The sequence below is a fragment of the Temnothorax curvispinosus genome, unplaced genomic scaffold (assembly GCF_003070985.1).
Source record: "Temnothorax curvispinosus isolate PA1 unplaced genomic scaffold, ASM307098v1 QBEX01001249.1, whole genome shotgun sequence".
In the NCBI taxonomy this organism is placed as follows: domain Eukaryota; kingdom Metazoa; phylum Arthropoda; class Insecta; order Hymenoptera; family Formicidae; genus Temnothorax; species Temnothorax curvispinosus.
Window position 1 is genome coordinate 151,979 of NW_020211029.1, and position 27,721 is coordinate 179,699.

General features: G+C 39.6%; 2 protein-coding genes across 9 annotated transcripts; one reads left to right on the plus strand and one right to left on the minus strand.

The window, feature by feature from the left end:
• The first annotated feature begins 346 nt into the window (after positions 1-346).
• On the plus strand, positions 347-9,979 carry LOC112461671 (probable E3 ubiquitin-protein ligase HERC4). 5 transcript variants are annotated; one of them, XM_025027021.1, is made up of 19 exons: positions 347-904; positions 1,039-1,174; positions 3,052-3,250; positions 3,334-3,444; positions 3,549-3,671; positions 3,786-4,061; positions 4,139-4,290; positions 4,368-4,484; positions 4,650-4,910; positions 5,102-5,229; positions 5,426-5,594; positions 5,671-5,961; positions 6,233-6,412; positions 6,489-6,575; positions 6,662-6,847; positions 7,019-7,329; positions 7,406-7,555; positions 7,641-7,980; positions 8,097-8,249. In XM_025027021.1, exons 3-19 carry the CDS (start codon positions 3,136-3,138, stop codon positions 8,247-8,249), a joined length of 3,150 nt encoding a protein of 1,049 aa, XP_024882789.1. In that variant the 5' UTR covers positions 347-904; positions 1,039-1,174; positions 3,052-3,135. The 5 variants fall into 5 exon arrangements, with proteins under 5 accessions (XP_024882789.1, XP_024882783.1, XP_024882779.1 ...); XM_025027011.1 differs by lacking the exons at positions 347-904; positions 1,039-1,174 and adding exons at positions 2,255-2,343; positions 9,806-9,979 and having other exon boundaries at positions 8,097-8,284; XM_025027015.1 differs by lacking the exon at positions 1,039-1,174.
• Positions 9,980-10,069: 90 nt separating this feature from the next.
• Positions 10,070-26,406, minus strand: LOC112461713 (vegetative cell wall protein gp1-like). 4 transcript variants are annotated; one of them, XM_025027058.1, is made up of 7 exons: positions 26,283-26,406; positions 20,220-20,372; positions 17,702-17,802; positions 15,504-15,583; positions 13,327-13,641; positions 12,808-12,948; positions 10,070-11,479 (listed from the first exon to the last, which is right to left on the minus strand). In XM_025027058.1, the coding sequence occupies exons 2-7, from the start codon at positions 20,342-20,344 to the stop codon at positions 11,201-11,203; spliced, it is 1,041 nt and encodes a 346-aa protein (XP_024882826.1). In that variant the 5' UTR covers positions 20,345-20,372; positions 26,283-26,406; the 3' UTR covers positions 10,070-11,200. The 4 variants fall into 4 exon arrangements, with proteins under 4 accessions (XP_024882826.1, XP_024882841.1, XP_024882834.1 ...); XM_025027073.1 differs by having other exon boundaries at positions 12,808-12,945; positions 26,283-26,405; XM_025027066.1 differs by lacking the exon at positions 26,283-26,406 and adding an exon at positions 26,173-26,275.
• Positions 26,407-27,721: the final 1,315 nt, after the last annotated feature.

Genomic DNA, 27,721 nt, shown 5'->3' on the forward strand with positions numbered 1-27,721 from the left:
CGCTGCTTCACGTTACGGCGATCGTAATTTCTTAAGTTCACGTTACGACCGTTACGTTACTTCGCGTCCGTCGCGTTCCGTTACGTTAAATTCATCGTAATCCCGGCATTACGCGTTAAGGTGCCTTTTCATGCTGACGCTCGACGCTCATTTTCAGCGGCAAGAAGATCGCATGACCACAATTGACGCCGGCGTCAATTGAAATTCATGAAAAGGAAAACAGCGTCAAAATTTCGGCGTCTTCGCGCTGCTTTGGCTTTGACGCTTGAAGTTGGAAAAATCCAACTTCTCTTTCTTGACGCTGGCATCATAGTGATGTCACGTGACGTCGCTCAACGCTGTTTTTCAGCGTCCCATGAATTGGCACCTTAAATCTGTGCTCAGGTAGCAAAAGCAAAAGCTGCTCAGGTAGCACGTTGGGGATCTCTGTTTTCTATTACTGAACTGCAATGGCTGCACCTAGTTCAGAGTTTATCTTTTTCCTTCCAATGTGGAGTAAAAAAGATAATCTCCGAACTAAGTGCAGCCGTTATTTCGAGTCAAAATAACGTTTTTGACGTTAAAACGACGACACGACGATAAAAATTACGTCAGCTCGCTACCCGAGTCAAGCACTTCATTGACATTCCAGGTGTTTTCGCCTATCTCGCATTCCGGTGCCGCGAGTTTCTTGGACTTCGAACCTCGGAGGTACGCGCCGAGCCGAAAGGCTATCGGGCTATACATGTATGCACCGCTGGCTGGTAGTGCTGGTATGGTATGTACAACACGCACCGTCGAGTCGTGGGGACGATTACGCGCTCGTCATGCCTGTTCGAGAAACGTGCGACTGTCACACGCTGTGACGTCGAACTCTATTGTTTCACCTATATACCTCCGCCGGCGATGTTGATCTATCGAAAATGTAAGTGAGCTGCAACGCGCGCAATTAATAAATAATTATAATAAGCCGAACTGATTGCTCTTTGCGCGACGCGAGAGATAATGCAAGTAATATACGAATGAAAAAGTACTATACGTCCTCCGTTTCGTCTTCAGTTTTGCTCGCTCATTCCCGCTCGCTCGATCCTCGCCTTCGGAGTCTTCGGACCGAACGTCGTCGGTCGTACTGCGATTTTTCTACATCGATCTGCAACGATATGATAACCTAAACGTCGCCACTCGGATCTCGGAGGTAACGATAATGTCGGAAACCGATTGACCGCTCGTGGTAAAGTTCAGGGACGAATTGCATTATTACGTTTCCAAATAAGCTTCCCTGTCATTAGACAATAGACCTGTTCATTTTAAGTTAACTCAAAATTCATTCATAGTTCGGTTTTCCTCTATTTTTTTCGCGCTGGAGAGAAAAGGAGAAAAGATGAACTGTGGAAATTCAGCTGAAACGAGCAGGCCTAGTGGGTCTGTTTTCTATCGCTGAACTGAACTGGCCGCTGAACAGTTCAAAGTTCATCTTTTTCCTACCAATGTGGAGTAAAAAGGATAAACTCTGAACTAGTGCAGCCAGTTCGGCAACAGAAAACCGATTTATCACGGATCGTTCAGATACCAAAATCGTCATTTGAAAATGAAACGGAAAAAAAAGGAAGAAACGCGGGGGAGGAGAGATGCCGCGCGCTCGCGTTTTACGCGATGTCATTCGGCGTTCTGAAATCGTCATTGTCACTTGACGTCGGGAGATCGTCGAATGATCGCGAACAATATCGAACTCGTTCCACGTCGACCACGTCGGTTCGTTTACGTTTACGTTCCGTGAAAACCGGTGGGGATCGTCTCCCCTCCTCTCCCCTCCCCAAACGTCTTTTCTATTTATCTCTCATTTTTCGTCTCTTTTTTTCCCCATTTCGAGTTTCGGGGACGACAAACCGGGGGAGGACGATGAGCCTGAGAAGCGGAAAGGTAGATTCGCTCGAGGATATTCAGTTGCAAGTTGTCGCGCGAAGGTGTCCGAGTTAACCTCTTCAGTCCGTCGCGACGCGTTCCTCGAGTCTTCGCTGCCACTTTTTCCCCCCTTCTCCTTCGCGTAACTTCCACGCGGTGACACACACGGAGACGGCACCGAGACGAGGCGAGGCAGACCAAGGCAGACCCGCACTATCCCGAGAAGCCCGAAGCCACCTGAAGATCAAGCAAATCGCGCCGCCAATCGCGATCACGGACGGCGGTGGTCCACGCGGCTCGACCACAGATACAGCACACGCCCGGGGAAGATCGTCGCCGCGAGGAGGCATTATTTTTGGGAACCACGCGTTCCGCATAAATAACATGTGCCGCCCGCGAGCCTGATGCCTTGTCGCGTGCGCGCGCCCGCGCGCGAAAGAAAGGGAGATAAAGATAAATATGGTTAGTCACACCGAACACGATTCCTTACTCAGCCGCGGCGCCGAGACGCCGAATATCCTCTTTTTAGGTACTACGCTCGGCTTCACACGTGGACCTCGTGGTCGTCCGTTGGAGTCACACCGCGACGCGACGCCTGGCCGCAGAGAAACCGCGGACAGAATTAATCGTTTGCTAATTGACTTGGTCGGGGAAGCGTTTGTTTATAGAGTTCGCGGGGGAGATAACAAGAGATAAGAGCGACGCCATGTGATGTCTGAGAAGTGCTCTCGCGAAGTTAATGGCAAAAGTTAATTACTAAGTTATTAAAGTCATTAATTAACTGATTGTCATATGAGACAGCTAGGTACATCAATTGTATTTCCGTTAATAATTAGAGACGTGAGCGAGGGATTTATGGGGAGAGTGAATTGTTCATCTTTGAAGCCGAGGACAAATTTATACCATGTTGCTCAATGTGTCATAATACATATTTGTGTCGAAAGTGGCATGTATAAATTGTATTTTTTCACAGATTTAAATTAAATTTTATTCGTACTATACATATCTATATATTGTAAATGTAATAAGACTAATAAGTATATTCAAATATTTTTTATATCAAGTTTGTGAAATAAACAACATTTGGTGTATTATACATGACTATTTTTCAAAAATTTAATAATGTACGTTAACTTATCTAAAATAAAATTCATGTGTCTGTTAATATAGGCGAGCAGATCGAGAAAGCGTTCGGTGGATGAGAGTGACACGGTGGTTCATATAGTAGTGAAACGGTTCAAGTACTGTGGCATTATGTTTTGTTGGGGTAGCACTATTCATGGAGAGTTGGGTTTGGGTGGTATCGAGGATGAGAATATCTTCATGCCGCGGGAAGTGGATTTTACAGAAGCGAAAAATGTTGTCCAAAGTAAGGCTCTTGAAAGATTTTAACAACGTAAGGTCTATAAAATTTCTGTCATGAGAATGTTCTGACAAAAATTAAAATTTTAGTTGCGTGTGGAGAAAATTATTCCGTAGCTATTACAAAAGATGGTCAAGTGTATTCCTGCGGCAATAACGACTACGGACAGCTTGGTCATGAGAAGGCGAGGAAAAGGTTACGTGAGTACAACTAAAACTTTTACAATTAAATATGTAATTTAGACATCTCCTAAACTGTAAAATTCTTTAACTTTGCTAACATATATTGATTTTTTTAAATATAGAACTGATACCTGGCCTGGATGCATTTGTGTTCAGAAAAATAGCGTGCGGTAATTGTCATACGCTGGCTGTGAATGAATGGGGACAACTTTTCAGTTGGGGTTGTAATGTAAATGGTCAACTAGGTAATGTATACATTTTATTACTATTTTTTTTATATATTAATATATCTCAATATATTGAGAATGCTATTTTTTGGACATTATAAACATAATAATCGTGTATTTATTGTCTCACAGGATTAAATATTGTCGAATCTACAGAGCGTGTTCCACGTATGGTAAAAGTATTGGGTGCAAATGTGATAGTGCAAATTGCGTGTGGCGTTGAGCATTCGATCGCTCTGACCAATGACGGAGAGTTATATGCGTGGGGTAGTAATAGAGACGGACAATTAGGATTAGGGTCCTACACGTCTAACGAGATAAAACCAAAGAGGATTACCACATTAGCTGCTGTACCGATTGCATTTGTCGCATGCGGCGGTTATCACACTGTAGTTATATCAAAATCAGGTTAGTATTATATTGGCATTGTGGGTATTATTCGACTTGACGCGTACTCAAACCTTGTGTTCGTTATCGTCTCGCAGGAGCTGTATTCTCGTGGGGGAGAAATACCTTTGGACAATTAGGACTAAATGATACACAGCAGAGGTGTTTACCATGTCAACTACGTACTCTCAGAAACTCAAAAGTATGTTATGCGACCTGTGGTGAGGATTTCTCGGTGTTCTTGACAATGGTAAATTTTATTAATCCATCGGTCAATATTCTGCAAGTTAGAGCATCCAAAAATAACTTTTTCTGCGGTTATTTCAGGACGGTGGAGTGTTTACGTGCGGTGCTGGAATGTACGGTCAATTAGGTCATGGGAATAACTCGAATGAGATTTTGCCGCGACAAGTTATGGAGCTGATGGGTAGTACTGTTACGCAAGTGAGTTATAATTTATAAAATATATTATTATGCATGTGATTAAGATGTAATTTTACATTGTGATGCAACTATTATGTCATGTTAATCTTAATTGCACACAATAATATATTTATTAATCTATATTAGACTCTAAAATATTATATATAAATAATATATTTTGTGCAGGTATCTTGTGGTAAAAGGCATACGCTCGCTTTAGTGCCATCTAGAGGAAGAGTTTATGCATGGGGCTTGGGTGGTGCTGGACAGTTAGGTAACCGTTCTCCGCAGAGTGCTACGACGCCACAAGTCGTCCTAGGACCATGGTCTTCGCCGAGCGGATCGTCGATGGTGCTCGACCTGCACTATAGCCCTCAAATCGACTGTGTTGTTAAGCATATCTTCAGTGGAGGCGATCATTGCTTTGCTACGATCAGTCAAAAAAAAGTGTGTTTTCTCATATCGTCACGCTTTTACGGCTTTTTAGTTTATTTTCTTTCAAATTTACAAGTTTAGATTAATTGGTTTTTTTTTCTTTCAAAAAAGACGAAAAATAAGAGAACGCAACAGAATATTTTATTTTGCACCGTTTCTATGATAAAATACGAAAAATTATTTCTACTTAAATATATCTACAGGATAATATAGAACCAGATGACTGTAGAATATTAGGGTCGACTTCCCAAATTCTTACAGTGACTGAGGAAAAGCTAGGCGACTGTCAAAGGATCCCACCAGGTTCACCGATTAATCACGAATTAATGACGTAAGTGAAAAATATTGCATACTAAAGAAAATTATAATCTACTACAGAGAAGTTCAATTTAGGCGCTTGCGCATTTCCTTGTGGTTTTTCCCTTCGTTTTCCTTCGCTCCTTTGCTAGACAGATCTGACTTGATGAATGAATTTGCCGTAGCCTCGATTATCGCGTAGATATCCAAGTATTTATGATATTTTTCAGGTATTTAGAAACTGTATTCAAAAGTCAAGCGTGTATAAATGCGTCCTTTTTACTCAGCAACGACGCGCATTATGGATGTTCGAGCAAAAATCATGGGATCGATATCGACTACGCGATCAGATTATTCGGAATTATCTCAGAACTGGACAATAACACAATTCAAGAACTGGTACATACATTTATAAGAGATACAGGTAAAATCTTGATCGACGTTTTTAAGTGGCGACATCACGCTTTTATTCCAGATTTTCACATGTGTAACTGATAGTCTGATACCGTCGTTTGTCGACTCTCCGCCCGATGTCGAGTCTTTAAGAGTGTACTTAACACTACCGCTATATCATCGCTTCGCCAATCTGTCCAACTACAGCTCTTTACAAACGCCCTTCTGCAAGGCGGTGTTGAAGCTGAAGGCCGAGGCTTGCAAGGTCGTTGGCATATGGTGGAGTGCGGCTCCGCCGTATTACTTTGAGAGACTCGTGAGAATGTACAAGTCCGTAGTACTCCATTTTGTGAAACAGTCAACGGCTGACAAGGTAAACTACGTGCAGGAATATTCGCGTGAGCGATAAATGATTTGGAAGTAAATTTTGAGATTTTCACGAATTTCTTTGGTAATCCTACGGCTGCGTTATAGGTCCAGCAATCAAAATTGATTCTGCGACTAGTTCTTGCTTCTATAAGTAAAAGAATAAAATCGGTACAAATAATATTTTTACAAATACACAAGATATTTGATGAAAATCTCATAACTTTCCTAAAAGGAGATAAAGATTTTTCTACGATAATGGGAAACATATTTTGCAGATTATTATGTGGACTGAGAGCCTACAATGTGCTCTGCAATTGTTAGCATTATTGTATAAACTAAATGTCACAGCTGGTATACGAGTACCCTATGAGACCTTCCACTTGTCAGAATTATCGGAATATGTAGACATTAACCGCGACTACCTCAAGTGGCTGACAGAAGATGATCGGACTTATGTAGGTGACCCTAAGATTTTCAGTGATGCTTATTACTGCACATACATGTAGCATTATAATCCTTATAATTTTTCAGTACCGTAAAATATATTTTTGCAATTATCCTTTCCTATTTGACGCCGAGGCGAAAACCACGTTGCTTGAAACCGATCAAGCTATACAGGTAGCTATATCGAAAAATCTGATATTATTTAGAAATATACGCATACGTATCGTATACGCATTGTTAACAAACTATATTTATGTTAGATGCAATCCGCGATGAATGAAGCAGCGTCGCGGGTTGTAAGGGATCTGATGCTTGGTACAGCTATCCTGAACTTCGAGCAGTACAGTCAATTTGTAGTACTGCACGTTTCACGGAACAACATAGTCAACGATACCCTGCAACAGTTGTTTAAGTATGATTCTAGCGAGTTAAAGAGACCACTTAGAGTAAGTATCAAGCTTTTTAAAGCTTTTTAATGCCTTAAATTTAGATAATTAAATACATCTATTGAGAATTAAATCTTAATAGAGATCTTGACCTAGAGATTCTAAATCTTCTATGTACACAATTTTATAATGCTTACTTAACTTACATAGCGCGTATTCACATTCTTCCAGGTTAAATTCCGTGATGAGGAGGCTGAAGACGTGGGTGGTGTGAGAAAAGAGTTTTTCATGCTTCTCTTTGCAGAGATTCTTGATTTTAAGTATGGTATGTTTAAAGAATATGAAGAGACGAGGACGATCTGGTTTAGCTCAGACTCGTTAGAGGAGGAAGATATGTATTTCCTAATCGGCGTTCTCTGCGGCTTGGCCATTTACAATTTCGTAATTATTAATTTACCATTTCCGCTGGTCTTGTACAAGAAACTTTTAGGAGAATCAGTCGGGCTAAGTGATGTTAAGGATATGTCACCGACAATAGCTAGGTATTCTACTCATTCCAGAATCTATACGTTGTTAATCTTATATTAAACGAAATACCATTAAGTATATGCATTGCAGAAGTTTAGAAGATCTTCTCGAATACAACGAATCTGACCTGGAGGAAGCATTTTGCTTGAATTTCATGGTGACCAGGGAAGTGTTTGGCGAGATGAAGAACTTCGAATTGATACCGGGTGGTGAAAACGTTCCTGTAACATTAAAAAATAAGTACGTAAACATTGCATGCATGTCAGCACCAATGGTGATAATAGAGGAAAAGGAAGAAAAGGAAAGCAAAAGCTTTCATTTGCAGACAACAATACGTGGACCTTTACGTGGACTATATATTGAACAAATCGGTGGAAACGCAATTCAAAGCGTTTCACAAAGGTTTTCATAATGTATGCGGCGGAAGGGTGCTGGAGTTGTTTCATAGTCACGAATTGATGTTGCTTTTGATCGGCAATGAAAATTACGATTGGGAAGAATTGGAGAAGAATGCGACTTACAAGGATGGCTATACCAAAAGTGATCCCACTATCGTGCTCTTCTGGCAGGTCTTTCACGAACTGTCATTAGAAGACAAGAAGAAATTTCTACTTTTTTTAACGGGTAGTGACAGAATACCTATACATGGTATGAAAGCTATAAAGGTGAGAGAAAACAACATATTGAAATGTAGTTAGAAGACGTGAATGCGTGACCTTATGGAGAATGTGTGTCTTGTCTTCGTAAACAATTAATATGTTATTTGCTCTCTCTGTTGCAGATAACGATACAGCCAATGACTGACGAACGTTTCCTACCGGCTGCGCATACGTGTTTCAATCTACTCGATCTACCGCGTTATCAAACTCGCGAAAGATTGAAATACAAATTATTGCAAGCTATTCAACAAAATCAAGGATTCTCTCTTGTGTGAGACCACGACACGCCTTTTTTATGACTCTCATGAATGTACGACAGCTTTATTTGATACAAATCTATCATCAATTTAACGAAGACACAGAGAATGTTCACAAAAAATAGCAAGTTCCTTACAAGCTACATTAACATTAATACAATTCGTTCGCGCATAAATCTCGTTTCGACTTTTCAAAATCATTGAAAGAAAAATGAGTTTATATTATTATATTGTTTATATATTTAATAACAAACGTACTATAAAAAAGCGACTAATATAAACATATGCCTAAACAAGCTCAATAATTAATTACATACTGTATAAATCAACAATGAATTGAAAAAATGTACAAATTGAATATTCTTTTATTGTGATAACACTGTTTAACAAACAATTACTTTTTTTAAATACAAGGACGAAAATAATCATTTTCTATAGTTTTCTGAACGCTAAATACGACCCCGTTTGCCACTTGCTCTATCACATAATTTTGAGAAATTTGCATTTAAAATTGCAAAAAGGACTATTTTAATATATTTTAGCATATTATAACTACGACATGTGACGTGTTGGAGAAGTTTTATTGTAATGAAAATTAAGTATGTTGTAGGACTTTCAATCCTCAAAAGGAATTTTTTGTGTCGGTGAATAAGATATTCAATGTTAAATATGGCGTTAATTGCGGAAAAGCTGTGAATTAGATAATTAACGATTTACCAAATAGCTTTCAATTAAATATATTCGTTTATTACGTTTATTCAAACATAAGAGTTTCTCAGGTCACTGAATACTCATCTGATGTCAAAGTTAATAAATTCAAAATAGAGGAGTTAATACAACGGATATCAAAAGTGAAAGTTTGCCAATTTTTAATTTTGATATCCACTACTTTGAATTTAAAAAAAGTAGAAATTTGACAATTGGTAATTTTAATATCCGCCACTTCGATTAGTATTCAGCGCCCTGAAAAACTATGGAAAATGGTCATTCTTGTACTTCTTTTGTTGAACAGTGTAAATAACTCATGAATGAGTTATGAAACGAGTCAAAAGAAATGAACCTAAACTTTTAACTTTTTGAAAATAAAAATTCCGAGAATAATACTGTTTTAAATTAAATCAATTGCAACTTTTATTACATCAAATTAATAATAATAATAATATTGATATAAATAAAAAGGCATCGGTTGATCTGAAAAGAGAAATGCATAGTGTTAATTTATAAATGTATTTGAGTCAAGAGAAGACGATACCTACTCAGAGAAAGTTATCTAGTTTAGTAAGAACTTTTTTCACGCGACAAAACAAATTCCATAACTTTTTAAGAAACGTATTCGATATTTTTCGCAAACACGTTGTTAATTTGAGAGTATATTTTTGAGCTTGCCGTATATACGTGGAGATTTAAGATATAATAAAATGAAATAAATATATATATATATATATATATATATATATATATATATATATATATGTATCTATACATGTAGCTAGCATAGTAATTTCACATGACACTTGCGGCAAAATAGATTGCTGAAAGGAAAGCATTTTAATAATATTAATTAAATATTTTAGGTTTTATTGCGATACACCTTTTTGATGGGAGTGATTTAGATAACTCGAATTGCACATTCGAGCTATATTCTTTTGCGAGACTTGGTATAGAAAATATTTTGTAAATTGTTACTTATTTAGATACGTACCTTGTATTACGTGGAAAACAAAATAAAGATTGTTATCTACCTCTTATATCCTAAATTTCATTAAGAAATTTAGATATGTGCACATGTCATGTTACATTTTCAAGTGTAGTTTACAATAATGATTATAGGCGTGTTGTTTAGCATAAATTGCGATATTTATTTATTCACATCGATATGTTACATTATTAAAAATTATTCGTCAGTTAGTTAACGGACAGATCATTGCCAAGTCGCATTATCAAATGCGTTGCCTTTCAGTATAGGTAATTCAATACATCACCTTCTCTCCGAATACATTGTTCTGCACTCTGTACGATTCGATCGATTTATTTCGCGGATTCTTGTCTATATTCGACGTTCGTTACTTTTCCATTATATCGTCGTTGCCTTCGCAGTAAAAAATACAATCTGCCACTATTATTCTGCCGAAATCTCTTGTGATTCGTATGGCAAGCGTTAGTCTTGTAAACCTGTAAACCTGTTTGCAGCGTTAATTCTATCACAACAATGTTGAATCGCGTAGATCAGAAATTCCCAAACTGGGGATGTTCTTGTAGGTATTAACAAGCAAGAACCTCTAAAGAAATGGTCTTGCGCGAAGAAATATAATAAATTTTTTAAGGAAATGAAATAAATTATCTATATTTTTATCTTACTGTTTTATTATAAATGTAAATATACCTAAAGACCTACTATATCGGTTTGCAGACTAAAAAAAAAAAATAGAAGGACGCGATACTCACAAGCGTGGGAATCTCCGAATGATGATGCTCAAATAATAAACCAAATGCTGTAAAATAAACCAGATTTTCGGTAATTTGTTATTAGTTTGCGCTACCCTGCGAAGATGAAAGGTAACTGTTCAGTCTCTGTGTACACAGGTTCGTTGAAGCTCGAAATCCAGATCGGAAGTCTTTCTAGAAACCCGAGAAACGCATGACGTGTGAAATTTCTCTTCAGCTGTCTGAACCACATTCTGGAAGAGCGACAGCACGGCAATTCGCGCGCAGAATCGTGGCTTTTCCCCAAAAGTGTAGAAAAGAAGAAATCGCGTTCCAAGACGAAATTCTCCACTGTATGAATTTTCTTTTTACAGCCTCGTGATTTTTCGAGATTTTATTCCACGAAGAAATCATCGCTCATGCGTTTCTCTGACTCCTCGCGGATCCCGGAGGATCCGCGAACAACGTCCTGAGTGTCCCAGTCGATGAGAAACTCAGGGCGATGCCTCTCGTGCTCGAATGTGTTACTCGGAACGGAATATTCGCTAATGATGGTAAGCCGGAGTGAAGTACTGGGTGCCAGGCGGTGTTCGGTAGCCCGGGTAGGTGCTGTTCAGGGCGTGTTGCGCGAAGAAACCGCTATAGTCCTTGTGCACTCGACGGGGCCTGACAGCCGGACCCCTCGCGAGCTCCATTCTAGCCCGGTTCTCCGCCTCGATCTGGGCCTTCACGGACGCCGGCGGCCACTTCAGGTCCCCTCGCATGTTGCCCGTTGCCGGAGCCTTCGTCGCTGCGGGTTGGGCCTGGTACACCGGTGCTGGTGCCTGCGGATCAAGAATGATTCAAGGAGACTGAAAAAATAAAGAGAAAACGGCGACGAGAAATGTCGAATAAACTTTTACAATATCATCACATTTTAGATGTGTACTTTTGTGCTTTGAGAACACTTTTACTTTGCTTCTTCTCTGCTGAAAAATATTTAATCCATCAAAGTCGATAATATTACAATTTTGTTCTATCTTATTTTTATCTTTTCCATCCTTCTTTTGCATTAATTTAAGCTAATTTTAGTTTTTTTTATTGAATTGTATTTACCTATAGATTTACCATAACTCAGAAATTAACTTTTAAAATTTGAATTATCAGTTTAACTCAACTTGTTTTATTTCTCATAGAAATATATTTTTCTGACAATTTTGACGACCCCTCGAAAGACGGAGACACAAATGCATCTATCGTTTGTATACCTAAATAAACATTTAAACTCTATGTTAATTATTTGTTTATATGACAATTATATTAATTGAACAAATGATTACATCTTCTCGCGTATCTTTAAGACGCGAGTTTGGCGCGATCCCCAGACTCGCGAAAATATCTGAAAGGACAGCATTCTCATTAGTGACGCAGGAAACGATTATTCTTTCGAAGTCGAGAATCAGATTCGAAACAGATCGAGCTAGATGCGGGATATTCTTAGAAGTAAATTTCGGACAAGGGAGATGTAATCGATGCTGCGATGGAGTGACGAGGACGTATATTTAACAGCTGATATGCTGCCAAAGGCAAACTCTCACTGAGGAGAGCTTGCGCGAATATACTCTCGCAAAAATATTGTATCGCACCGCCGTTTCTCCGGTGCTATCTCGGTGTTCTTTCGTCGCATCTCCTGGGCAACCCACGCCCGATATTAAATGCGTGATGTTTTGGAGGCGCGCGTAATATTTTACCACGTTATTCTTAGCCAGATCAAAGTCGCGCGCGGGAGGTGTAACATAATCTCGAACATACAAATATGTTTATTAACCCGTTCATTGCCGAATCCTCCCGTGATGTAACACAATGTTCCGCGCATATGCGATCCCGACTTCCGATATTCGCTTCGACGGATTTCAACACCGGATTGAATCGGCATGCAACGAATGATCAAAAACCAAAAATGTGCGTGAAATGTTTTTATGAAGCAAGATAAAGAAACTTAACAAATATATATATATTTTTTGTGAGCAATAATTATTTATTAATATTTATTATTATCATAGTTATATTTATATATAATTGGTAATTATACATAATATAAATTGTTATTGTTATTACACTAATTATTTGGCGGCGAAATAAGTTCTCCGAGCTCTCGCTACCAAACTCTCACCTGCGAGATAGGCGGCTCAGGACGAAGGACGATAGTGGAGGGTGGTGCTTCGAACGCCGCAGGGGCGGTTGTATAATAGCCGGATGGAGTCTGCTGTTGCCTCTGCGGTGCCCGGTCGTAGGGATCTTGCTGGGGATGCTGCTGAAAAAAAACGCGGAGAACGCGTTAATCTGCAGATTCAGTTCACTGTCGTGAGGGTGTCACACCCACGCGAAGACATCTACGACCGTACCAGTTGCTATTCTGCAAATCTCCCGAAATCCTATCCTCGCGAAACTTGGCTGAAAACGTCTCACGACTCGTGCGAGAGAGAGAAAGAGAGAGATAGGAAGAGAAAGAAAACACATGCGTGACCAATAATTTATCTCCCACATAAACAACGACGGCGACCGATGCTTTTACAAGATCACAAGCGCGTTTGCCACGCGCCGTCGTTTCTTACCGAGAATCACCGGCTCTTCTTCCAAAATTGCGGAGGTCGACCTTCATCACAGTCACATCCATGCGAGCATCACTTACCTGCCAAGGCTGGGTCTGCTGTTGCTGTTGCTGCTGCGACTGCGGTTGCTGTCGATGTTGGCTCGGAAACGGGGGATGCTGCTGGGAGAGCGGCGAGGTCGCCGGGGGTGTCACGGGCGCCCAGCCCCTAGGGTTCGTCTGTTGCTGCTGGTAGTGCGAGGGCTGTCGCAGGAGCGTGCCGCCAGGACTGACCGGCGACGGGGACGACGGGACGGCGCTCTGTGTCGACGACCGTGCGACCGTCGAGGGCGGTTGGGGTGACGGACCTGACGAAGGACTGCTCTGGTACGAGCCGAGATCACCGTGCCCACGGGTCTTACCGGAGGAAAACAGATAATTTTGTAGGCTCGAGCGAACGCACGGACCTGGTGTCTGTCGTCTCGAAGAGGATGGGGATGATCGCGCGCGTGTTTGAGAGAAGATGACGCGCACAGATTTACGAAACGACGCGATATATATAATCATATGTATGTCTATATTAATTATTTTATTTAAACTATCTTTTTCTCTGTGCCGAATATTCTTCAAGTCCTTGACGTTATTAACACAATTTGGACAATAAGAAATTAGAAGCTGACAGTTCTATGGAAGTTGAAACTTACAATTGAATAATAGGACGGAAAGAAGATTTATGAAATGGATCTATATAAGATAAATAATAATTAATTTAATAAATGATTAAATTATCAAAGAATGATCACCGAAATTTGAATTATAATTAAATCTATGATAACAATCTTATGTCATTATAGAATGTGAAATACTTTGACGGGAGTTAGAATAAGATAAGAGAATAAACTCTTTCCAATAATTATATAATTAATTCATCATTATCGATTATTCAAATTAATTATTAAAGTAATTCTTCGTAATCTGGCCGCGATTCGCTCGAGCCAAGCACCGTCGGTTTTATCAAAAGAGACGGGCACCAATTCGACAACAATCTATCGTTTTCGTTTCGTTTCCTGCAAATAATTCATCGGTGGACCTGCCTCGACGACCGCAATGGTGGGCGTATTCGCGCGTTCAAGAGCAATATCGGTTTTGCTCACGATGATGTTCGGGTGTTGTTTCGCATCGTAAACTTTTCTAACGATATCGATATTCACTGCGTGCACGACTCGTCGCGAGTCAGAGATGGAACGACACTTCTTCGTATCGACTTTTCATTTAATAAATAACATAACAATATAAAATATTGATCGCTATAAAATTGTTGCAAAATTTCATATTTTTTCTTGAACGTGATAATATTTCAATCAATTTTTTTTTATTTGCAGCTTAATTTTCCCGATATTTGGTGACAATTAAAAAAATTAAAAAGATAAGAATCGGCTTTAATTTCATCGAGGAGAACGTCGTCGGCCAACTTTGCTGACTTAATTTAGAAACTCGCGCTGTGTATATCGTTATATTTGTTCTCCATCTCTGCTCCGAGTGAAACAGGGTGCTGATACGCATTCACAGAGAGGAACGAACGTGAACAATACATAAAAGAAACACGTAAAGAACATCGTTGCACTCACTCTACACGCATAGCAAAATGCAGGAGAAGCTATATTGCTCTAAATGGAGATAAATAATATTACGAAAAAAAATGCATACAACATGTAGACAATCAAAAAAATTGATATTTATAAGTGTCGTGTGTCTCCGCAATGCAAAAGTGTCCGTGTCCTTTCGGAGTTACTTAAAATTATCGCGATCTAAGAGCTTGCTCGATTATGTTCGTCTATACCCTCGTCTCCTTCGTAATGAAATGACAAATGTTGTTACGGCTAAGAAAAAAGGCAGCGAGGCGTTTATGTCAAAATTTGATTTCTATATTTTTGCTTGTAATATTTTTGTAATAAATATTATTATATGTATATATATATATATATATATATATATATATATATATATATAATAAGATATTATATATAAAAATCACTATGACGCAATTAATTCCTTTTTTCCTCTTCTTATTGATATCTTATTATATGATAGTCTTATTATGATATCAATTTCACTTTCAATGTATTAATTTACGTTATCATACGGAGAAAAGAAGAATTGCAAATTTTATTTACCGCTGCCTTTTTTGCCGTATCGCAGCAGCGTAATAATGGGGCAACGAAACCTGATTCTTTAGCGCGAAAATATGTACACGTATATCTGTTTATCTGTGATATTACCTTCGCTTGGACGGGAGCTTGCTCCACGTAGTCGAAGTCTTGATCCTCTGGAGGCGGCGGCCAAGCTACTCGTTTGAGACCTAAGATAATAATAGAGTTTGGTAGATACAAAGGCTCGTTTGGCGCGACTAGGTTCTATGAAATTTCTTCGTTTACGACCGCGATATATATTTGTATTAACCAATAAAAATCAGAGACCAATTCGCTTAAACAACATATGACTTACATAACAAATAATAACATATGAGAATATATATTACGTTCTTTAGAGACGAGATTTAAACGGAGAGAATGAAAGAGTATTTTTGGATACCAGACATCTATAGATTAAATCTGAGAAAATAGATATCGTATTACCAGATTTTTTATTCTAAAATTGTAAGGCACAATCGATTCCGATCGACGCGACGGTAAAAAAAAATATCACTCATTTATCTGTCACTAACGTCGTCAATCACCAGTGTCGCGTATATTCGTTCAATCGCAATTTCTCATCGACGCTGTCATCAATTTTCCTCAACGACGCACTTAATCCAACTTTATCTCATCACAATGGACCGGTCGTAGAAGTGTCGTCCTTTTTCTGCAATTTTTATCATCCCGCCAAAATAGTGACCTAATGACGTGCAATTTTAGTTTAACTGTGTCACGCAGCTTTCGTATCATATATCGATCGCGTGCATCGCGATGAGGGTGTCGCAACACGAGCGGCCGAGTATTGCGACATCCGTATATGGGGTCGCGCGTCGTTAATCGCGCAAAGTGCGACGCGAACACATATTTCCTGGCAACTAATAAACCCTGCCTGGACTCTATAATGCGTCCACATACCGATGCGATTCCCAGCGAGCTTGCTGGTTCAGCCGCGACGGTGAGGAGAACGCGACTCTGCCAAAACGCAAACCCGCCAACTACTAACCGCTATGGCGGAGAAGCACCTGTACCTTTCATTATCGTGGAAACTAGCTGGCTACCGATTTTAGAGCCTTTCTGGTAACCGGCCAAGGAGTGGGGTTTGACATTGTGCCCGATCGGGGAGGGGCAGCCCGCGCCCTTGAGGAGAGTCGCGAAAAATTTCCCGGGGGATCTCTACATATCGCTACACCCACCTTAATAATTCAGTGGACAAATAACAAAGATCGTAAAATGATTTCAGAACAATAAATCTCAATATTTCTTCATACAATATGTACATTTAGACATGATTATACTTAATTAAGTATATACCATTTATATAACACTTATCTAAGCGGATTCTCGTTTTAACAGCAAGGCGCAGCATCTTTCTCGGCGAATTTATCAAGAGATCCCAAATACGCGCGCTTGACATTCGGACACAATGAGTCTCTGATTCTGATCTAATTAGGAACAATTTTTAGGGATGAATTAAAGCGGCGCGCTCGACAAAGGGGACCTTTCTAGAGCACAACGCTCGGCGTTCGGCGGACTGAGAGGCTCGTGTGCTTTGCGAAAGCGCGTTGCCAATCTGGTAAACTCCACGTCTTTGAGCCGCGGCCAGAGAATAACGGTTGTGTCATGCTAAATTGAAAACGTATTGCCAGCGATAGCGGCATTAATTCAGGGAGCCCATGCCGTCCTCAACCAGGTGATCGATGACCGAGCCATAAACAGTTCGCGAGGATATTTGCACCTGGTGAATCATCGCCGCTCTTATGACGAAGTGATAGACTTTAGCGCGTAGATTAAACGCAAGCGGACAGACACTTAACCGTCAATTACCTTACGTTTTCACTACCCGTTGTTACCTCACCAGGGTCTGAGAGACTCCTGTCGTCTTCTCCAGCTTGTATCTTTAAGACAAATGCATCAATTTGACATCTCCTTTTTTTATCGATACATCTTTTAAAGATCTACAAAACTGCGTAAGTTAAATTATTCCAAATTAAAAAATGTAAATGCTATTTAAAAAAAAAAAGAAAACTTGTTTTTCAGAAGAAGCAAAAAAATTTGCTTTTTTTCAAATTGACGTAGTACTGACTAAAAAAAGATACAAGGGTTTTATGAACGTTTTAAAAACCCTGAAGGTAGGTGAAGTAACTGAGGGTTAAATATGTGCCACACGTCAATCTGTCGTTAAGTCAAACTGTAGACGTCAGGAGAATGGTATGATCTTCCTAATCCCAAATTATACCTTCTAGGAACGTATAATTGTCGAAGACGCACATTTCTTCACTTACCTGGTTGACCTCCGCGCTGTCTCGCTTCTTCTTCTTCGAGCATACGTAGAACCGCGCTGTTCTGCAAATTTGCTGGCTTGGCCAACTGGCTGAAGTCGATCCTGGAAAGAGAGAACTCCACGTTTAAGCTCGGCTTGTTAATAATATCTCGAATGCTGAAGAAATATTCATTCACATAAATAAAATAAAACAATTTCTTTTTGTTTTTATTAGCTCCTTGAAGAAAACGCCGCGACAAATGTGGATGAAACGTCGATTACGTATATGCTTGAAGTATTTGCTTTTACAGAATACATGCATAACAGATAATATAAAGTATGCATTATAATTTTATGACTGGGAAGACGATATCTTTTCTGATAGCAATGAAACGTTTACAAACAAATACTTTAAAGCCGAATTTTTACAGTAAAAGAAAATATAGAAAATCTTCGCTTTATATGTTTGCTTCTATCTTTCATTAAGAACATTAAGAACTTCACTTTTACTATCCATCGTTCCATTCATTATCGGTGAAAGTCGAACATTAGCATTGAATAGAATGCGAGGTGAAGATTCTCCCTCGGATTCTCCGTTCGCGTCGACAATTGAATCGTGTAGAATCGCGAGAGAAATTGTTATAAAGTCGGTGAACGAAAGCGTTAACTTGCAGAAAAAAAGAAAGAGAGACTACTCAAGCTCGCAGTGAAGAAAAAATTCGCGGATTTAGCGGAATCCGCAGATCTTAGGAACCGGTAACCAGTGGTCGGATCGTCACCTCTTCGTCGCGATCATCTCGACAGGAGGGAATCCCGAAGCGACAAGGATAAGGAGGACGATGACGACGCGGCGAAGAGAAACGGAGCGGCGCGCGTCCGCAGTCCGTCAAACGCGAAACTAAGTCAAGTACGAAGACGCGACGCGGCGGCGGCGGTGCGAGCCGTCGACTTCGCGCAGGCCGTTTATTTCCAACCGGCCGGTGATTCGGCTCACCGAAAATAACTGACGTCGCGAGTGGAATCGATGCCGACGGCCGTCGACGGCTGATTCATGCGACCGGCGTCGCGTCGTCGCGCGACCGACCGACATCGGCCGATACACGGGGATGATCGCACGACCGCACGACACGTGAACCGCGCGGAGTCCGACGTCTGACGCTTGGTGATTGACGCAAGGTGGTCGCCGCGTGGTTCACGATGTTCGAGAGTTATCCGAGTCGATCGCGACGATCCAGAGAATGGATTGGAATCCGGTCCAGAATGAATCGAGGGCATGTTATTTGAACTGAAGTAAGTAAATAGGATAATTCCTCGTGAAACTAATAATTGTTCTAAAATATTTAAAAAGTAAAAATTTGTGGAGTTTGATGTAATAATTATCTATGCCTAAGAAAGTGTGACAGGAAAACCAAAGCCCCTTTTCCTCGACACCGACACTCGATGTTTGGGGCCCTCCCCTCGACACCGATGCTGGATCCGACGAAATTACCGACTGTACGTTTCGTACCGCCCGCGCTGCACGAGCGCCGGACCCCGTGAACCGCCAAGAGAAGAGCCAATAGCGTGGCCGCATGCGACGAAATATGGTGAGACCGAGGGGGGTGGGCGCGTGGTAGCGGAACGACCGAGAGATCTCGGGGACTCTTCCGTCGGTATTCGGCGGGATCAGTCCTGCGTACGTTTAGCAATCAGCTGTCTGCCAGTTTTCGGTCAGTTTGTGAACGTCGTATTCGTGTAGACGCCGTATTCGTCTGAGATTGTCAACGAGCGTAACGAGACGGTATTCGTCTAGAATTGTCAACGAGCCGTGTGGCCCGTTTTGCGGCAAATCGCGACACGACTGTAACGTAAGTCTAACCTCAATACACTCATATGTTACTTGCTTATCTCTCTACTTTTCTTCTTGACTTCTGCAAGATTCCTTGGGTCCTCCGACGGAACTCCCCTTGTGTTGTCTCATGTTCGGAATCAAACCGCCGGCCGATACGGCGTATTAAGAGAATTAGAAATAGAGTATGAGTTTGTTAGTTCTCATAAACTAACTGGCGCCCAGTTAATCAACATAATTTTGACGTAATTACGCAGAGCCCCGGCAGCCCTTGACCCAGGCCGCGCCGGGTGTCGGTATTATTCGTCAGTCTTTGTCGAAGAATAAAGCCGGTCTCAAAAGATAATAATAAGTAGTTAATTGATCAAGTGTGTGTTGTTCGAAAGAGAGCGAGTTGAGCGAATTACAATAGATCCAGATCGTTGTAAAGCAAAGACATTTAGACGCATAATCTTTTCTTAAGTTTACCAAATAAATCCTTCTTTTCTAAATACCGATTTGTTCTTTCCGATAAACCGGCTTCAACATTCTACATTCTTATATACCTATATTTGATAGATATTTAAACACTAAAAACCAACGATTGTACTGCATTTATCGTTCGAAATTTATTGCTGTTATATTCTTTTGTAAAAGTTAATTTTTAAGATCGTAAGATGATTTTAATGTTTTACTTATTCCATATGTATCTTCTTTATGTGGTATAACTTACCCGACTGCACCGTTAGCCAGAACTTGAGTCTGCCTATCCAGAGTCTCCTGTATCGCCTGTGGCGAGTACAAGTTGATAGGAGAGTTGAACTGTTTGTTCACAAGTCTTGCTTTCTGGGTGGTCATGTTGATGCCTTAATCTATTCTCGAATTACTGTAATATTAGAAAATATTATTAATAGAAACAAAATATGCAAAAGCGAAAAATGTTAAGCGATATTCTAGGGAGTTATTCCCTATAAACCATAAATAATTAAGTTTGACTATTTCAACCTGACAATTGAGGAACATTTTTCAAAGAAAATCCTTCAAGAAACCCACTTTACTTATTACTTTATAATAAAAATACGCATCAAAAATATTGCACATAAAAAAATCATAAATTGCACGTTATTATCTAAATGTTACCTACTACAAGGAAATTACTCGCACAATTAGCACGATTTTGTCACTTTAAACTTTTATTTTCAAAATTCTATAGTTATTGAGTTTTACGAAAACACTTCTCAATTATATGTAATAACATAATATTAGTACAACTATCTTACTACAAATTGATAGATACGATGAAAACTATCCTAGTTCGAGCACATATATTTTCCCTCGTTTGTCGTAATTTCGAAGGAACGGTAGCGTATATTACTTATATAATATTATTTTCCTAAGTGTGCCGCAAATGGTACGCGCGTCATTAATCTGCCACCGCCGCGCTATTTGCACGCGAATTCTGCCAGAATTTATCAGATCCTACATCTATGTATATGATGCAAATATGTATCGCCTGACGAATGAAAACTGAGCACGGTAATAAATAACAAAAGCAATTTTTCGTTTTACATGCAATAACCAGCTCTGCTTGGCCTTCCTCTCATGCGCGATTGGGGATAACGTTTGTTTACGTTGGCACGTTTTGCGCATCGATAAGAGAAATACAAAAGTTGCAAGTGAGGACTGAGCATGATTTATCATAAGCTTATAAAAAAGGTAAAAAGTCATATATTATTAATTTATTATCATATCATAATTCTTTACTTGCGTTAAATTTTCATTTTTCATTTTATTATCATATCTTGCAGAAAATGCAGACTGCTGTCAAAGTAATTTAATAATAGATACCAAAATCGATACAATACATGATGAAAAATACACAGAAAATGGAAAAAACTTTAGCTGATGTTAAATCTTCTTGGCAGACAACAACGCTAAACTGACGCGAATAAAATTAATTAATAAATTGCCATGAAGAACGACATTCATTAATCTGTCACGATGCGATAGCGACGAATTCATGTAACGTAACGAACGGTGCATATTCCTGTCTCGACACGAATATATATGAGTCATGCGTATACTCCAATTCGACCGTAAATCATGCGAGGCTGAAGAGCAAATTTCGGCAAGTGGGTCACGAGCTATCGTTTCCCGATGGTCCTTCGACGATCGTTCCGCGATTGTTTGATGGTTACTCGATTCCGCGGGGTATTCTACGGCTCGCTAGAAAGCGCGTGGCATTAAATTCCCGGCCTCGTGCCAAGAAATCCGTGGCAGCGCGCGCCGTTGAAAGATATCACGCGTTCAATTCGGAGTGAAGGAGAGAAAATAATCGACGTTCCTCGCGCGTAATCTTGTCTTTCTCGCATCTATAAAACGAAAGAATTCAAAATTTCTCCCTTTCTCCTCCTTCTCTATAAATCGTTCGGTAGAGAAAATAAACAGGCGCGTTTTCTTCGAACTTTACACTTCGTTCCTCGCTAATTTTTATCTCACTGTTGATACAGTTTCTGAAACTGTGCACCCCGATTAACCCGAGTCGCACGTCGCGGGTCGCCTTCAATCGGTGACGAGACAGTGTCATCGCGAGTTCGCTGACACACGTGCGCGTGTCTTCGAAATAGCCAGGCACTTTCCGTTTATCGCGTTTGCGTAAAAAAAATGCGTAGAAAATAACCTTTTGCTTCGCCAGTAATAATTAACAAAATAGTTATTTAATTCGGTCTAACTGGTCATCTTTATTGTCACGACGTTTCGATCGGTAATTGGTATAATAGCCACAGTTTTACCGTTATGACTTAGATTAGTACTTGATAAGGATCAAAACCGGTGGTCGAAACGTCGTGACAAGATTAACATTCAATATTAAAGCTGGCCAGTTAATTAGATCGAATTAAACAACTATTTTGAAAAACATTACATGTCGCGAAAGGTATCTTTATCATTCCCTCGCCGCGTCTCTTTACATCCTTCACACAGTTCATATTTATATCTACTCGCGAGTAACTATTAATTAATTTAATTTAATTCTGGATAGTCTCACAATCGGAGGCCAATGTGGCGCGCAAAATCTTTTTTCAAGGTTTCCCGTTCTGATTTATCAAGGTCGCAACGCTTTTTTTAAGCAGGATTATGTCCGTCTTCTCCTATCTACTCGATAAACATCCCGTATTTTTAACGATTCTGTTATGAATCTTGTTTCTTCGCTTAAAGAAACACGATCAAGTAAGATTCATTAAATGTCTCTTCTCGCGGAACTGCAGCGATCTATTTCTGATGCATTTTCCTTGCGATTTCGCACGCGTTTCGCATTTTATTCATAACTTGGAACGTATTTATATCCCCTAGTCATAAACACGAAAGCTACCGTTCTCACGTTTCTTCCTTTCCGCTGAATATCTCATATAATTTAAGACACGTTTGCGCGCTGCAAAATCACCCGCGGCAATAAATTTTCGTATATAGCAGTTACGTGTTTAATATCTTTTTCTCGTATATACGTCTAACATTTCTAAAGAGAATTGGCAATAAATGTTCGCTCATATAATTATCAAATCTCATCTCGCTGAGAAGCTTCTAAGAACGGTTGTTTATTATTCTAACAGCACGGACAGTTACTGTATTTTATTTAAAACAAAGTTAGAAACAAATCTTCAAAAACTAGCCGTTATCTCTCTAATAATTAAAGCCTCTTTCCCTGCCTCTTCGATTTGATTACGCTCGATTGGTACCTGGACAAAACATGGACCTGGTTTAACACCCGAAAACCGCGGATTCTCGCTGACGCGTCCCTGCTGGGCGGCCACCGGTGCCTACCGCGGTTATTTTTGCCTACAAAATTCCTCCGAATATATCTACATCGTCCGCAAAATCTCTACTTCTTCCCCCTCCTGCGCCGAGCTAGTCCTCATCGGAGCCCGCGCGCACTTCGCGGGTCGTATTGAATTACATTAAAGCTCGCACGTCGCGAGAAAAATCGGCCGACATCGATGTCGATCTAACAATAGCGCGTATCAACCCGCGTTGTCGTTCAATGCCGAGGTTGTTGACGAATTCCTCGCGATGTTTTCGTGTTAAGAACCACGTGAGTTTTGAAATAAACACTGAAATACAGAGCACTGTTTAAAAGTGCGCTTGTACGAACGATAAGTGTTGGTCTACGACCTTGCTTTAAAGGATATTTAAGCTCTGAGCTCTAAGCCGTAAGAAATTGACCAATCACGATGGAATGTGAGGAGAAAACTCGATTGTGATTGGTCAATTTCTTACGGCTTAGAGCTTAAGCTGGTTGTAGACCAGCACTAAAGATTGGTCCCCCATCACTCTAATCAGCGAGATAAATTTGATCCAATAATATCTAATTCTAATCGATTTATGTCTATTTCCACTAATGTAGATCAACTTTAATTTCGGTTTAACTTACTTTTTATCTTTTTCTAGTTCTAAGAATTGGAAAAAGGTAAAAAGTAAACTAAACCGAGATTAAAATTAATCTACATTGGTAGAAATGTATACATTAAAGATCAAATAATAGCTAAACGGAGGGGCTTTCGGGATCGAACTCGAAAGCGCGATTATCGAAGCAATGTTTTCTTTAAAAAATCAGCGAAAATGCATGGTGACAACTGGTTTTTGCATCTCCCGGAATCCACGGAGAACCGGCCGGTTTCCTTTACATAACTCGCATCTATTCCAAGCTACGACGGCTTTTGGATGACGGCGTTTGCTCGACGTCGCGGCCCCGTCGAAACTCTCGTCGACTTCGCGCGTACACCGTGCCAGATCTCCGTGAAAAAGAAAGATCGCGCGAAACGCGACCGATTCCTCGAGATTCTCGATCGTTTCTTCTCGCAAAGCGGAGCACGGAACTAACGAGCGCCGATATTTGGCTGCTGCGTCGGACAAATGTGATAACGCCACGATATATAACGATACAATTAAAAATTATACTTAATATTAAATAATTATAAATAATAATTTAACTAACACTCTCTGAAAGTGTGATTTTGCTGATTATCCGACTAATTTCCGGTTTAATCAAGATTCTTCATCGTGATCCTGGAAGAACAGACTTCAACCTTCTAAAAAACGATTGCAAAAACATCGAAATTCAATTTCTTAATAAAGTTCTTTTAATAAATACTTGTCGGAAAGATGAAACGTTATGTGTGTTCCGCGAGTAGGAATAGCATTAGCCACTATGTAAAGGATTGTCAGTTTACCAAAGATTGCTTTATAGAATTAGGAAGAAATAAGAAAGAAATAATAGATAAAATATAGAATAATGAATTAGACAGAGTTAAAGGAAAGGTGTTGAAATAATTATGGAAAGAAAAAGATTCTAAAGTGAGGAAGAGTAGATAGGACCAAGTATTAAAGTTGCATGGAAGGTATGAGTGAGTTAAGTTATTTTGTAACCAAGTCCACTTTTTTCTTCGCATAAACTAAAGTTAATAAAGATTGATTGGTTGATAATAAATACTCGTTAATTGAACTCGACTATTTTTTTTTGCAGAGCTATATGCTCGCAGAATTTTCGTATGCCATGAGCGGGCGCGGGGAAAGGGTGATTTTTTCCACATTCCGGGGTTATTTCGTCAACGTGTCGCCTATTTCTGGCCGATTGTTTCAACGATACGATTGCGTATAACAACTTTTGGCCGTCCGGAGTGTTGTGACGGATTCATCCGCGGTGGTTAAAACTATGCGAATAGACGGGGCGGCGCGCCGAGAGAGCGTTGTCGTGTAAATTTCAATCACCACCTCATCTACAAGTCGCGGTGTATTCTCAAGAATGACGTTGAACATCACGTTTTTTGGCTGGACGAACCTGCCTCTATACTCTATACAATACGTCCCGCTGACTCACGAGCTCGTAGCTAAATTCGAAACACTTCTTCGACGTAAAACGTAAACGATCGTTGTGCTTTACACTTCATTTATAATTGTTTATTACGCTCTGCACGATTTATGTTTTACGAATTAATTATACAAAGACATAATTTACGCGCAAAGTAGGACAGACGTGGAGATTAATTTTCCTTGATATTTTATTTAAGTACCTAATACGATTCTGAATTTTAAACCGTTTCCTCGAAAAATTGAAGAAGAAAGAAAATTTTGGAAGCGTTCCTATAATTATATAGAGATCCGCAATTAAATCGATTTAATTGTAGATCGTTATTAACAGAATCGATAATTTCTATCCCCGTTGATTGTAATTGATTACCAACAACGGCTTGGCCTAGTTTCTCTTGATAAATTAGGCAGTTAAACGCCAAGATGGTAATTGAGTACGACAATTGTCTTGTCAGTTAAGTTGCCAATAATAGGAAGGTGGTGTGATCGATTGATCTCTAAAAATCTCTAAAATGAGGTATCTGTGGAAAAGAAACGTACAATAATTTCATCATTTCTGAACCTTTTTTCCAAATCTTAACTGTACGCTACACAATAATTTATTTTAATAAAAAATATATAGACATTTGTCGTGTTTGTTCTCTTGAATTTTCTATCCCTCTTTTTATTTTTTACACCGTTTCTGATTTCTGAATTCCTACATCCTTGATATTCCGTTATCAATTTTTCACGCTCCCCTTGCACCACTACTTCGATCTTTTTCCTGCGACTTCATCTCATTCTAACATATCCTCCACTTATTTTCCTCGGTTTTCCTGTCCCACCTGATTTCCCGTGTCCTCATCTGCCGCGGATCTCTTCCTTATTCGCGGAACGCGATCAACGAGACGGAGACGACGACATGCGTGGTGCAACGAGAGAACGCGGCACCTACCTTCGCGCTGATATACGTGGAGCACGCGGGTTCTCCTCGGGTGGCGAAACACACTGGACCCACGGAAAAGCGAAAGCACCGGAGAGCAGCAGAAGACAACCATCGTCGGCCCCCTCCCTCACCCGGAACCGCCGCCGAAATTGTTCTGGCCCCCCTCGGCACCTTCCTCCGCTTTCGGTTATTTTCGACCCCCGAGATGCTCTCTTTCTCTCCCTCTTCGATCTCTCCCGGTATTCGACGGATTTCCTGGCAATCGCGCGCGGGAAAGCCTCACCCGCGTGTCGTTTCCGAAAATCTCGTCTACGCGATCCGATCGTGAGCCTGATCAGAACACATCGCAAAAAGATGTAAAAAGCTTCTTTTCTTCTTTTTTATTTCGAACATAATATTTGAGCGACTGACGTGTGAAACATAAAATCGCATATGAATCGCGCGAATTTTATTAGAATTTCCGCGGAACGTATTTTGCAAAACAACTGTGATCAAAAACTTCAGCCGCTTTGCACTTAATTAATTTTACTAATTTTTCGAACATTTTACATTATATATTACATATTACAAAATTATCTGAATTTTTGAGATTCCTAAGCTCTCTTTATTCTAACTTGATACTTTTCTCTTTTATATTATTCACTACTATATTCATTACTATTGTTACTCTAAAATAAATATGAAACATATCAGGAAATTTGAGACACAGGAAATGCCAGAGCCGAGAGCGTAAATCATTCGTGAAAAATTAAGCACTTCAACATTTTCGCGAGTATACTTAATAACGTGTAAGATGCCAACTTTTCGCACATTTTACGCGCAGATTATAAAACTTGATAACTTGACGACAGGTTCCGTAACTTAGACCAGTATTCATAGTCGGATCTTATATTTAAGACCGTCTTAAGTACGATCTTAAGATGTTATGAACCAATCACAGAGCCGTATTATAGCATGCATCTTAAGACATTACTTAAGACAGTCTTGAAATAAGATCTGACTATAAATACCGACCTAAGAATCACTCGTTCATCAGCAGTCTTTTTGAAAATATTAATATCAATAATTGCTATATATAAAAGTGTGTTATATTGATAAAATTATTAATAATTAATAATTTATATTCTACATTAAAAAAAAATCTTTATTTGCAAGAAAATAGATTTCTTTAAATTTAGTTTCCGTAATTCAAAGAAGTATTATAGGTAGATATAATTTTCAAGAAAATATTTTAAACTCAGAAAAATGTTTTCTTAAATATACCCAATTTTGAATTAAGGAAATTAAATTCAAAGAAATATAGTTTCTTGCAAATAATAAATTTTTTTTAGTGTACACAAAACTGTCAACTTAATCCGTTGCGTACATACTTAACAATTTTTTCGTTCGTCGCGTTCATCAAAAGATCCACGCTTAATAATTATCCTCGAGTGTTTTTTATCTTGCTA